Below are 14,212 nucleotides of genomic sequence, written 5' to 3'. Positions count from 1 at the left end.
GAAGCTACCATCACAAGGAAGAAACTCCCTCATCAGACACAGCCTCTGCTTTAGTTGCAGAAGAGGAGAGGAAGACTGCCAGCCCAGCCACTGTCTGGGTGAGATCTTCTGTATGTCAGGAATGACTGTGTGTGTGCAAGTGCATGTGCTCGTGCATCAGCAACTGCTTATTCATTTCTGATGCCCGGAAGACCCATGAGCCAGCATTCCCTTCTTCCTAACTATGGGAGAACAGCATTTGGAGGACCATTAGTGAAAACGTAAGTCCAGGATACTGAGAGGCCCGGATGCCCATTGGTTGGGAAGTGAAAAGAAGATACACACTGAAGACAAGAGCAGATCTCCACAACCGGGGACCGTGATGTGACCAATGGCCCAACTGCAGGCTTACCATAACCTGAATGTGCAGTCTGTCAGGAGCTTTGATATATGCACTCCTCCAAGGACAAGGGCTCTGGGCCAAGTGAGAAGGCTTATCCAGGCTTTAGGAATAGCCTGGGCCGCCTGTGCAGCAAGGGACATCCAGTCCTTCACACTTAATCTTTATAAACTCTTTTTTTTTTAAAGATGTATTTATTATATGTAAGTGCACTGTAGCTGTCTTCAGACACACCAGAAGAGGGCATCAGATCTCACTGTGAGCCACCATGTGGTTGCTGGGATTTGAAACCGCTGAGCCATCTCTCCAGCCCTTTATAAACTCTTTTAATGAAATCAAGACTTGGTTTTTCTTTTGTTACTTCTGTTTTTGTCTTTTTTGAAGATAGATAACCTTGGATCTTGTAGTTCTCCAAATTCAGCCTCCAGAGTGTGATATTGCTAGGTGTGAGCTATCATGACAGGCTCTTCTCAAAAAAGATTTGAATAATGAGGAACCACCACACCTAGGCCAGGGACTAACATCACAAGGTTGCCCTAAGGCCAAGCAGTCTAGTACACCAGGCAAAATCCTGGTGGTCTGTGCTCCTCAGTGCCCCTAGTGGAGACCTTCCTCCTCCTATCCTTTCAGAAAGTCTGCCCTGACAGGATAAATGTTCCTGAAGCTGCAGGCCTCGCAGGAAGAACCAAGAACCACAAGGCCCTTCAATTCCAGCTGTGAGGTTCTGGTAGTCCCCCACATTTTCAGATTTAGCTTCCCAAGCTGGAAAACTGAATTCTTCTCACTTCACAAAATAAGGGAAGCTTGCTGAGAAGCCCCTGTCTGTCAGTGTACCTGGTGTTACTGTCATGGGTCATGGGAAAGACAGCCTTGGGGAAAGGACACAGCTGCCTGCCAAGGCTCTGCTCAGAGGGCAGACTCAAACCTCTAAGTTTTTTTGGAAAATAAAGGCCACCAGGAAAAGAATCCAAGCAGTTACTTGCCAGCTCACAATTAGGCCTTACAAGATGAGTCTCTGTGAGACATAGGCTATGCAGATATGAGCTAAGAGACTATCTCTTGAATCTGTAGCAAACCCCACAATGTAGGCATGTGTACCCCACAGGGATAGTCCAGAAAAAAAAAACAGATCTGAAATTGCAAAAATGAACTGTTTTCCTTTCTGGATTGTCAAAACAAGGCTATCAGTTAGGGGTATCCTCTACCCAAACACCCCCTGGGAGTACCAGCCCTGATCTGTCCCATCATTTCCATCTTCTATTTTGGCTTTGGTAGAAGTTGAAATGTGCTTGCTGCCTCTCTAAGATCTGAGGCAGATAACAAAGACTAAATTTGTACAAAGTCTGTATGATGAGGCAGGAACTCTGGGAAGGCTGATGCTCCCTTTCTATCTCCTTTCCTCTCTGGTCTGCCTTCCTCACCCCAGGGACAGACTCCTAACTCGAGACCCTGAGACTAGAGATCAGCCTTACTCTGAATGGAACATCTGGATGATGCTTACATAGACATGCCAATGTCCCTCTAAAGGACTTCTCATCTAGGACAACCCAGATGAGAACTAACCCCAAGCACTCTGACAGCCATGAAGGTGGCACTCAGGGCTAGGTGAGAGCCTGCTTCTTCTGTAGAATAGGTTCTTACTCCTCAGACAGGACTCAACTCACTGAGTAGGCAGAAGAAACAGTGCTGTCACAGGGACAAGCTAAATGGCAGAAAGCCAGTCTGAAGCCTGAGAAAGGGGGAAGAGGGCTTCTTCTGGTGCTTGGTTCATGAAGGCATACTCTTCCCAGACATCAGGCTGTGCACATGCCTGTCACCAGCTCTCTTAACCATACAGTGGGACAACTACACTGTGTATCCACTGCAGATAGATATCGTTGGTGAGTATTCTATAATCTAGTCAGAGGGCACCAGCAGAAACACCAGAGAAAGAGAATAAAAAGAATGGGGCACTAAGCCTTTTTAGGGGTCTTTAGTACACAGGCCGGGGACCCAAACCACAAAACCCCAAACCTTAATTTAGACCCACAACTCTGAGGCAGAACTCCTGTCCTAGCATTTCCACCTTCAACAAATCCACTTTCCAAATAGCCCCACAGATGAATATCCCCCACCCCACAGGGTCACATGGCAAAGAGAGGGTGGCGCCAAGACACACTCTCCTTCCTGTGCCTGTGCGGAAAGCAGCTGCTGCCACACCAGCAACTGTAGAAGAAAGGAACAGTGATTCCCCCCCCCCCCCCCCCGCCCCCAGAACCCTAGAAACCAGTTTACACTCACAGGACACTGCCTCCAACACCTGACCAGAAGAGCAGCTCAGCCTAACTCTGCATTCTGCTTCTTTCCTACCTTGGTAAACAGGAAACAGCCATTCAGACAGCTGGGTAGAGGTGCACGTCTCCCAGTACATGGGACTTGCCGTGCTCTGTACAAATTGTTTCAGTACACAATCCTCACCAATACACAAGGCCACCTAGAGACCAGATTCCAGATGACTTTCCTGTTTAGGCAAATGAGGAATGGGACCCAAGGGGGTCTGTCTCAACAATGGTGATTCATGGCAGATAGGGTTCTGGAGAGTCCTCATGGTAGTACCAACACTGATAAAGGGTATATAGAGAAAAGGAAGGGAGGTCACAGAAGGCTTCACACTGCCAGGCAGCCCTCTTTCCTAAAATATAGTTTATTTCACGTGGTAACAGCATATATAAGTTCCAAAGGAAGGAGGAAGGAAGGAAGGAAGGAAGGAAGAAAGGAAGAGAAAGAAGGCCCCACAGGGAACACAGAGTTAGAAGAGACCTCGGTCACCTGAAGCTCATTTACTTGGTCCATGACTCTTGTCAGTTACCAGGCATCTGTGCTCCACCCCAGGCCCTAAGTTGGGTCCTGGGGAAACAGATCAATGGGCACTGAGTTCCTGCCCTTCAGAAAATCCCAGCCTGATGGAGGAAACAGATGGGGAAGCAGATAACTATGAGGTCATGCAAAGAATGGAACAGTAGGGAGACATCTGTGGTGCTATGTGTGCACAACCTCCTTTCTATTTGGTGTTCTGATTTTGACTTTTTCCACACAACCTTACCCAGCCTTTCCTGCTTCTCTGTGTGCTAAAAGCCGACCCAAGTAAACATGGCCACAGCCCTCTGTCCTTATGTTCTGCTTTCTCCTCAATGACAGTCATGCCCACAGCTTTAATTCCTTCTGGTATATAGGCAATTCACAAAACATCTCTAGCCTCTATATGTCTGGCACTGCACGCCAACTGTTTTCACTTTCTATCTGTCCACCTAAGGAAAACACATACACACATACACACATACACACATACACACACACACACATACACACTTCAAAGCAAATTTTATCTTCTCTCACCCAAAACCCTAGGCTTCTGGCTATGCTCCTTCGGGTAGACCAACAATATGAACTGAAAACTTCACAACCACCCATCACGATTCTCTTTTCTCAGGCCTAGAAAAATGGTTCGGTAGAGAAGGCACCGGCTGCCAAGCCTGACGACCTGAGTTCCATCCCCAGGATCACATGTAGAAGAGAGAACCAACTCCCCCAAGTTGTCTCCTGACCTCAATACATACTTATTCTCAAATTTTTTGATTTCTGTTTCTCATTAGTCCAACGCTGCTAGCCCAGCTGACTGTTACTCATGATGAGCAGCTGTAGGACAGAAGTGAGGGGCTAGAGCTCAGCCATGGAGGAAAGATTGGGTTTGCCCCATGCTAACAGGCTAGCTTAAACAGCCTACAGACATTTCTCAGAAACTACAAAGCACAGAGGTTGAGGTCGATGCCTCTGCAGGTAGGGAGGGCAGCAGCAGCAGGAGTGGCATCTAATGTCCTGTCACGCATCTCTGGCATGTTTGCTATGCATATATTACATCAAGCTCTTAATTAAACTGAGTTGTTTCATCCTTACAACTAATATTGTGAAACAAATCTTACGTTTCCCATTCCCCAAGCAAGGACACTGAGCAGAGTGGTTAATGATCCTACCCAAGGTGACAGTTGGCAAGTAGCAGAGCCAACGATCTCAAAGCCGAGCTGATGTGCCCCTGGCTTGTGTTCTGCACTGCCTTGGGATCCCTGTGGGAAGCAGCCAAGTAGGAACAACACAAGGAAAATGGCAGCACTCCAGGCTGCTTTATGGCACTCATAATAAAAGCCGTGTGTGTGTGTGTGTGTGTGTGTGTGTGTGTGTGTGTGTGTGTAGTTTTAAATTCTAATATTATTATTATTATTATTTGTATGTGTGAACATGTGATGTGTAAGGGTGCATACATCCTATAACACCTGGGAGGGTCAGAGGACAACTATGGGTTCCAGTGATCAAAGGTTGTCACCGTTGCATGGCAAGCGTGTTACCCACTGAACGAGCTATCCCTCAGTTCTGTGTTCTAGGGCTGTTTGGCTCTTTTTTATAAATTCCCTGAGAACACGAACCATGTCTGTCATCTTCAGGGCTCCATACCTAGCAGAAACTTAACAAGTGTGAAAGGAAAAAAAACTATACTGAGGGTCTTTCTTGGCTGACCAACCTGCTCCTGTCAGCAGGCTAGTGAGACCTCACATCCCAGCTGCCTGCAGGCCTCTCTGCTGCTCTGCCTATGCATGCCCCTCCCAAAGGGCAGAGGACAAGCAATGGTCAGGAGGAGAAGGGAAAATCTGGGCTCTCCCTACCACAAAGAAAACAAAGCAGCTTCAGACTGAAGAAGAGATAGGAGAGAGAGGGGTTGGCGAGGTGAAGAGGGTTTCCCTTGTCAAAACTACTCAGCATATTCTTTTACCTCTTGTTGGTACCACAGAAGGTCACAGGGGTTAATTCCCAATGACAAAGGGAGTCATCAAGTTGGAGGCTCAGTGATGTGACTGCAGACTTATTTCTTTATACCCCAGGAGGTTTTCCTGCTTTGATGCTTCATGGCCCAGCCCCTCCATAGCACCTGCCATAATGCCTCAGTCCTGCAGCCAAAGTTACTCCCCTTTTGCTTCCTAGAAAAGCAAGGTCCCAGAGAAAGGCCTAGTCTCTGTCTGCAACTACCCATGACCCCATCCCCAGTTTACTCACCCTATTCCCCACCAACACACATCCATACTAGAATAAACTCCATGTGTCTAGTGTAGACCAGTTCTCAGAGTAGAAATCAGTACAACCTCTGCGGAGCAGTCTGGCACCAAGTACTCTCATGTTACTGCTGGACTCAAGAGGCCTGCCACAAAACTGATAAAGTGCCACTGTTCCCTTCTGAGCCTTCCTGGTAGATATGCTAAGTGGTCAAAAGAAAGGGCCCAACACAAGCACATTACACTCTTTTACCATTGTTAGTGAGAAAGAGACTGGGGTGGGAAGAGAAAAGTTGTTTCCAGTATGGAAGGCATCAGGTGAGATCACTAAGTGGTCTCCAGAGCCTTAGCAAAGGACCATCACTGCCTGTGTCAACCCTCTAACCTGTCAAAGAGGGAACTCTCTACCTGTACTGCCCTACCAGTACCTGAGACTCAGAAACCTGTGGGCTAACAGAGGCTTTCCTCTGCTCTTTCTCAGGCTAACCACTCTATGAACTTAGGCCCACTATCTGGGCCTGAGGCTCGCCTCTCCCCAGCACACACTCACATCTCCACACACAGCCAGAAATTATATTGTCAAGGCCTTACTCTTACTGCAGCTATGGCCAAGTCAAGGACCCTCTGACTCTCAGGTACACATGTCCCCAAGAATCACTATATAAGACTTTTTTCTCAGCCGTATCTCCAGGAAGTCAACCTGAAATGAATGCCCCACTTGCGCTGAAGAAAAATTAGATCCACAAACAAGTGGTATCCAACTTGCTGTGGGCTACCTCTCGCCAGGCAGACCAGTATGCGCTTCATAGTGGCTATGCCCCGCTTCACTTCAAGAGCCTCCACCCCAAGCTAATGTGTCAATCAATGGGGAAGAGACGATTCAGTAATGCCAGAAAGATCTGGGCCCTTGGGCTCAGCCCTCAGCACCTAAGTCAGTACCGTCTCCTGTAAGTCCTGTTTCCCATCTGCTTCTAGATCTCAAACTCTCCTGGATTGAGGACTGGGCCATCTCTTTTTCTTGCTTATCTAACTCCCCTCTGCCAGGCCTGGGCTCAATAGAGGAGATGCCAGTCTTCTGCTGGAGAAAGCCTCGCCCATTTACCCCTGAATTTTGCTGAAGCCAGGGCCTCTGGCCAACACGGGAAGGGCAAGAGCCGGAAGGAAGCAGCAGAGCCTATACACAAAGCCTCTGTGCGGCTATAAAAAGGAGCCCCTCCCTGCTTCCCCCAGGATGGGCCTGGTTCCTAGGAGGTGAGAGTAAGGTGTGCAAAGCCACTTCAGCCTTAAAGGCTAGCCCAGCACTACCTCGGCCTGCTTCTTGAAAGGAAAGTGTGCGAGTACTGAGCGCTGAGCCAGGAATGCAAGTAGAAACTCTTGAGATCAACCCCACGGTGCCCTCCAACTCTCCTCACAGCAACCCAGCACTCAGTGCATGGTCCAGTACTCCTTGCTCTCAAGAGGCCAACACGCAGATTCTCTAGAAGCCTCCAGGAGCCTGGGTTTCCAGTTCTCTGGAGCTGTGGGAGCAACCATGATAAGATGTGATAAGAATCACTGATTCTGAGGCTACAGGAGAAACACTAAGGCCACAGCAAATGATGCTGGCGGACTCAAGCAAGGCTAAGGGGGACTGTGTAGAAGGGCTTAAGAGTCTAAATGCTGTCTCTCGAAGGTCATACACGCTGTACCCAGCTTCACAGAGAAAAGTCTTTCCTTTCTAGCTTAGTTTGCCCAGTGTTCAGAGCTGTACTACAGACCTGGCCTAGACCACTGAGGTCACTCTCTAAAGACAGTAATGTGGCTTAGATGGATGGTATATGTAACAAATGAACCTTTATGCCACCAGTGCAAGGGTGGTCAGGGCCTTTGTCCTTGCAGCATGCCCTCAACTATCCTTCGGACAGAGCGGCCCAGGCTTGCTTCCTTTACAGCGCTCACCACACCCTGTAATTATCTGTCTGGCTGGTTTTGCCCTAACTGTATGCCCACCACTAGACTTCACAGTGCTTGGCACAATGAGAAGCCAGAGCACACAGGGCGCCCTGCTTGTTCAGTGATCCGGTGAGGCCCAAGGAAGCCACAGTTCTTTTTTATTGAGATTTATTTTTATTTTATACATATGAATATCTGCCTGAATGCATGACTGTATGAGTGCCTACAGAGGCCAGAAGAGGACATCAGATTTCCTGCTAGGATTGAGGTGACAGATGACTATGAAACACCACATGGGTGCTGGGAATCACAGCCTGGAGCCTCTGGAAGAGCAGCCCATGCTCTAACCACTGAGACATCTCTCCAGTCTCTCCCTTCCCTTCCTTTTTAAAGAAAGTGGCTAGGTTGACATGAAGGCAACCTAGTCGAGTGCCACCATAAACTGGCAGAAGCAGGAGAAACCCCACCCAGCTAGGTGTGCCCAACACAGCAGCTAGGCCCACCCAACACCTGAATAATAGATATAGGAAGACAGAAATGGAGGTACACTGAACTCTGTTTTGCAGGAAGCACCTGGAACCCTGTGACCCTCTTCTCTGTGGAGGTGTTGATAGGCTGCTACCATGAGCTAGTAGGGTAAGTCCAAGTTGAGGTGCTCTGACCTCATGTCAGACAGTACCTTCACTGTAGGAGGGGGAGGTCTGGGAAGCTAGGCTAGGCACCTAGCCAGCTATCTAAGGACCATGCCCAGGACAAGACCGGAAGGTGGTATACCGACAGTGAGTCTAGCTTGTCCACTGAAGAAAACCTGGGCTGGATAAACCCATGTGACCAGAGTCTAGAACAGAGGTCAAGTATCTATACAGCAGTCCACTTTATTGTTACACCCTACAGTAGGAGAATAAACAATACTATAGCAAAAAATCAGAATTCCCACACTTAACTGTGCTCCATGACCTCACTTCTGGAATCTCTGTTTCCTTATAGGAGCAATTAACTCCTGCTTTCCCTGGAAGTGCAGAGCTACTGCAGAGGATGAGAAAACGCACCATGCACTCCCAGAACATTATTCAAACACCAGATCCTTCCTTCCTTCCTTCTCTGTCCCCAAACTCAAGGAGACTAACAACACACACCAGTAGAAAGAAGAATCCTGCTGTTAACTGACTTAAGGGCAAAGGGAAGGTGCAACTAAGGGCCCCAGGGATCAAATTGCTGCAGGCTATTTCTCAGGCATCTCTTAGGCTTAGATGCAACCTTACTTCATTAGCTTTAACCTATAAACTCCATGAGGAGGAAATTTTTTTTGTTTGTCTGCTTTTTGTTTTTTTTGAGACTGAACTCACCTTGCAGCTCAGGCTGATCTCTATATAACTCAATATGTAGCCAAGGTGTCCTTGAACTTGCCATACCTGGCTAAGAATTGTTTTACAGAAAGTAACTTACCCAGGGTCACAAGAACACACTGCCTCTAGCCACACATTTGAGTGTTCACAGCTCAGTTATCCGGAGGGTGGGATTAGCTGCCCCAGGACACTAAGGTATCCCTAATTATCAGAGATCCCTCCAAGGCATGGAGGACATGGCTACATGGTACACCAAAACATTCAAGTCCTCCTCCCCAATGCCTCTCCAAAGACTCTCTGAGGTGCACACAGACCTCCCCCATGAGAAAGAAGGGAGAGTCAGTCTCCTAACAGCAAGACCCAACAGCAGGCTCCTATAACCTCAGGCCCTCCCACCTCCACCACAGTATTGAGATAAGGATACACTGTCCTTGAAACCATGTTCCATAGGAAAGGAGAGAGTGAAAAGAACACTCTGAGTTAATAGAAGCGGATGTAGCACTGCGATTCTGGGCTGTGTCACAGCACTTCCTGGAAGACTGGGCCTCCCCTATCATTCAGACAGCGAGGCCAGCTCAAGTGCTGAACTGTCTTAGAGACAAACGCTGATGTCCAAGCAGCCACTGTCAGCCAGCTAGCTGCCTTTTCTCCACACCAATGCCTGTGGCAGTAGAAAGCCCTGGTCATCAAGGCCCTGCAGAGAACTGCAGCTCCATGTCCTTTGTCATGGTGACCAGGCACCAGCCCTGACCACAACTGACACATCTATTCTTGTAACCTGGGGACTCGATCCTATATCTCTCCTGTCAGATTCCACATATTAAGGATGTTCACCACACTGCCCTAGGTGCCAAGTACTTTACACAAACACTCCTCCAAGCCTCAGGAACCCTGAAGTCGATGCTGTCTACAGATGAGAAGCTCAGAAGACTAGGTAGCCGTTGGAGGTCTCAGAACAGGCGTGCCAGGACAGTGTGCGTCCACTGCCCAGTGCTTTACCACTCTGCTCTCAGCCCTTTCTTCTCATCACTGCATTCTGGTCTTGTCTCTTCCACGAGTCACGTAATGGGGTGTGCAAACAATGTTTATTGAACAAATAAATGACCAGAATTCCAAAGGGCCACTTGAAGCAATGTGACCAAGTTCTCTAAACTCCAACTCAAGTCTATATGCATCTATGCAGACCTCTCTTTCCAGACACAAAGTCCCGGGAGAAGCTGGAGTGTTGGGCTTCCTGGTCCTGTGTTTGCTCAACTTCGCTAGTCATTTATGAAGCAGGTTCAGAAAACAAAGCCCCCCTGAACAGGGGACCTGGAAACACTCACAGCAGGCAAACCTGGAGTGAGTGCCGAGGAAACAATCAGAGGTCTAACTTCCCCTGGAACAATGATAGTCAAAGAGGAAACACATGGTGGGAATGGCCAGCTCTGGAGACCCCAGCGCATGTTTTCATGCTGTTCTCTCACTGGGAGCCAGCAAAAGGGAATCCTTAAGGACATCGGCACAACATTCTTAGGCGCTATGAACCTACCCCCAGAGCCAGCCCCTTGGTACTGCAATCTTCACCCACAATAACAGAGCCAGAGCCTAGGAGGGCGTCCAGGCTGCAGATACTCAGCAGGTCTCTGCCTGTAAATATCATCTAAACATGGAGGTTTCTCTTCACAAGGGGCCACAGAGGCTACAGAAGACATGAGACCACGGCCAACCACCAACACAACTTGGGAGCAGAGTCCTGTGAGGATTAGCCATGCAGGCAGAGTGAAAAGTCTGTTTAGCACTGGGCAGGAAGTCTATGGCTGCTTTTAACTCACTAAATTCTGCAACATAAATGCCAGACACCAGCCTGACTTCAGTCACACAACCAAACAGCACCAAAGCACTTTTCAAGCCTGACCGCTACCTTAGACATCAGAGGGTGCTAACTAGTTTCACAAGTGTCACAGTGAGAGAACTCAAGATTTAGGAAATGGCAGCCAGTCTGTCCCTCAGTTCTATGAGCACCCTGAGGGCAGGCAGTGGTAGGCTTTCTCAATGATAAGGTTATCAGCAAAAAGTCAAATACCTGAGGCATCTGAACAAGAGACCAGACAGTAGAGGACTCAGTTAGCAACTCAATCCTTTCCACAATCTGCAGGAGGCTGCAGGTTTGGAACCCACCAAGGCAGTGAGATATGTTCGGGCAGAAGTGGGGCAGGGCTTCGGTGGGGGGCTCCATTCACAAAGTGTTAAGTCCACACAGGCTAGTTTGCAGCCTTCATTCTGGACCCCAACAATCACTGGGCCAGGCCCAAGGAGAACATGCCTATCTCTGGATGACCTTTGTGGGTCCTGGAAGATGACAGCCTCTGTATTCCTGCTACCCACCCTAAAGACCAGAGTGAGATAAAACGGACTAGATAGTTCGTTCTCTAATCCCCTTCTTTCCAGGCCCCAACTCACAAAGACATCAAATGTACAAAACTCCAAACATTTTCTCTACAGAAACTTGTTCTACATGACAGGTGAATGGATAGATAAACAATGTTCAGCAAAATAAGTTTCCTCTTTTTTACTGAGTAATGAGTTAAGGAGAATGTGAACCTCTCTCGGCCCTCCTCCCTCTAAGCCCTTTCTTTCTCTTACCAGCCACATTAGACCTCCCTCAGAACCCCCATCCCAGGGTCTAGGAGGACAAGCATAGCCACTTTTATTAATAACTGGTTCTTAAACATCTGTAATGTCTCCGTTCACATCTACTACATATTTAGTTTGCTTACTTTATACCAACTATCTCACTAACCAAAAGTGACCATTTATAGTAAATATACTTCTACTGACTCAGAGAAGGAAAGCACCTGGCTAGGTGACGTACAACTAACATACTGGCTTCAAACGCAGACCTGTCTTCCACCACTGGACTACACATACTGCATACTGGTCACACACACAGTTTACAATGCAGCTGTTACCAAGAGCTAGCTAGCTACCAGGGACCTAATGCCACCACTCAAACACAGGAAATACTACAAGTGCAAAATGCCATGCCTGCAACCTGATGTCTGAGTGACGTCTCAAGACAACCAGAACTGTCTGCAGGACCATCCCCCAACACTGAAAATCACTAAAATGTTCTTCCAGTGGAGGCTGGCCGGCTGATGGCCACTGATGATGGTTAAGTGCCAATTCTGTTTGGCAGCTATGTCAGACCTGAAGTTTGTAGTTGAGGATAGCTGCCTTACCACAAAAACCTTCCTTCCTCCTCACCTCCTCACCCATCTACACACATGTACACCATACCCAGGAAGATCTGTGGGACCTTCACTCCGTTGTTACTTCCTGACACCACCCCCCCCCCCTTTCTCTAACACAGACCTGGTTCTGAGGCTAGGTCTCTTCAACCATAGTCTCTTTGGGGGTTCTTACAAGAAACATCTCAATGCCTGGAATTACAAATACATCATCTCCTCAACTCGGGGGACAGAGCTGAGTGCCTATCCTGCCTTACACCACGGAAAATGACTATCAGAAAGAGCTGAGCTTTCTCAAAACCCCTTATTCACTACTCCCACCAGAGACTTGTGTAAACCCACCAAACTCAGGTCTGGGAAGGATAAGACAGGAAACCAGGGGAGCAACTCTGGGCTATCCTGTAGTCACTATCCAACACATCCAACACAAAGGGCTGGACCTCAAACTGGCTGTCAGCTCTGGAGAGGAGAACCCCAAGGCCAGGGAACCTTTCTGAATGCAAGGGCAACGGAGCCTGGTAGTTCCCTCAGGAACCCTGGCTCTGGCTTTGGATGTCTGCCTATCAACATGGACCTCCAAAACTCAGATTTGGGACAAAAAAAGCATCCACGGAGGGAAAAAAAGCAACCACTGTTTTAGCTTTTGTACCCCACCCTCCCAAAGGACCATGTTCTTCCCTGTCTCCAAGAGGGAGATGAGTAGGCCCGCTTTGCTCCACAACCAGCCCTACCCCAACATTTGCCTAAGTTCTACATGAGGATTCCAAAGGTTCTTGTGCCAATAAGGCCATCCCAGAGCTCTTAAGAGTTTTCACAGACAGCAATCAATGGAGAAATGGCAGTGGGCAGGAAGGTCTTGTCAGTTCCCCAGGTTCTCAGGTTGGATGAGGGGGTCCTTGCTTCGGCTTCCCCTCACAGCCGCTGACAGCCAACCGATTCTAGGGGCCAGAATCCCCCTCCACTTGTCCAAACAGTGAGGACTTTTAGGCCTCAGGGCAAAGTGCCTGGAACACTCCCCCCTGCTGGGGGAGGGGGTGTCCTATCAGGTGATCCAAGACCCGGATGCCCCCCCTCCACTCGCCCCAGGGTGACCACCAGGGACTGGGCGGAGACGGGGCGCCAGGCGCGAGGCCCGAAAGTTTGCCCAAGTGTTTGGGAGGCGGGCAGGCGCGAGGCAGGCCGGAGTGGGGCGCACTTACTGGACCCCTCGATTTTGTCCGCGCCGCGGCTCCATGTGATCTGGCGCGTCTCCAACTTGACCTGGAAGGTCTTCCGTTCTGGCCGCTGCGACTTCTTGGAGTAGAACAAAGTCATGACGGTGCCCACCTCGAGGCTGCGGCAGAGGTGCAGCACCTCGGCTTCCGAGGGCGTGCCGGGCCCGCAGCCGTTGGCGCAAGGGGTCGCGACGCCCGCCATGCTGCAGAGACCTCGGCGACGCAAGCCGGCGGGCCCGGGGCGGCGGAGGCGGAGGCGGCGGCCGGGAGGCGAGCGGGACCCGGTGGCAGCTCCTGCGGGCGGACGCGGGGCGGGGACTGAGCGCGGGGGCGGGACGGGGCAAGGCTCCGCCCTCAGCGCGCCGGGAACAAAGGCGCTCTCGGAGACGACCCCCGCCCACCGCCGCGCCTGCGCCCCGCGACCCGGGGCAGGCCGCAGCTGGCGGACCCATACACCTCGGTCCTGCAGAGCCTTCCCCGCGCAGGCCTGACACAACGCGGGCTACAGCCACCCGTCACGCACGCAACCCCGCCCACAGACTGCGGCCCATCAGTCAGACGCGCGCGTGGGCCTCCGTCCCACTCGGGCCCCGCTGCAGTGTGCACGCCTCCCAGGGAGTGAGGATGCCGCGCGACCCCCGGCCCTCCCGCCGGACCCGGTTACCTGGGAAGGCTGCCTGGCGGAGGGAGCCGCGCCAGGCTGGCCGCCTCACACCCGCGGTGGCGGCGGGGGCGGGCCCTCCGCGCACCCTCTCCGGGGGAGGGGCGCACCCGTGGATTGGCCAGCGGGCCGTGAGTGACAGCACGCCTGCCACGCCCCCTCTGCGCAGACGTCTTTTGCAAGAGCTGAGCCGACCGGTCCTAGGGTGGCCTTCGAGGGTGTCCTCTTGGGAAGGGGCCGTGCAGGTATGGGCAGGGCCCTCGGACGCGGGCCCCGTGGCCTTCGAGGCCTCCCGCTTGGCCGCTGCCCTCTTCACGCTCTGCCCGCACCCTACCTGCAGATAGACTCCGAAGCTCTGGTTTTCCTCAGCCT

At 50.4% G+C, this 14,212-nt stretch overlaps 1 protein-coding gene across 1 annotated transcript in view; it reads right to left on the bottom strand.

The window, feature by feature from the left end:
• Positions 1-13,917, bottom strand: part of Plcg1 (phospholipase C gamma 1) — a 32,457-nt gene extending 18,540 nt beyond the window's left edge. The window contains exons 1-2 of the mRNA XM_052184173.1: positions 13,844-13,917; positions 13,165-13,473 (exon numbers count right to left, since the gene is read on the bottom strand). Coding sequence (XP_052040133.1) covers positions 13,165-13,381 — 217 coding nt within the window. The 5' untranslated portion in view covers positions 13,382-13,473; positions 13,844-13,917. The remainder of the gene's footprint in view (positions 1-13,164; positions 13,474-13,843) is intronic.
• Between the last annotated feature and the right edge of the window lie 295 nt (positions 13,918-14,212).

This window comes from Apodemus sylvaticus, chromosome 5 (assembly GCF_947179515.1).
Source record: "Apodemus sylvaticus chromosome 5, mApoSyl1.1, whole genome shotgun sequence".
In the NCBI taxonomy this organism is placed as follows: Eukaryota; Metazoa; Chordata; class Mammalia; order Rodentia; family Muridae; genus Apodemus; species Apodemus sylvaticus.
The sequence above is the reverse complement of the archived record's forward strand: the minus strand, read 5'-3'. Positions and strand labels throughout refer to the sequence as shown.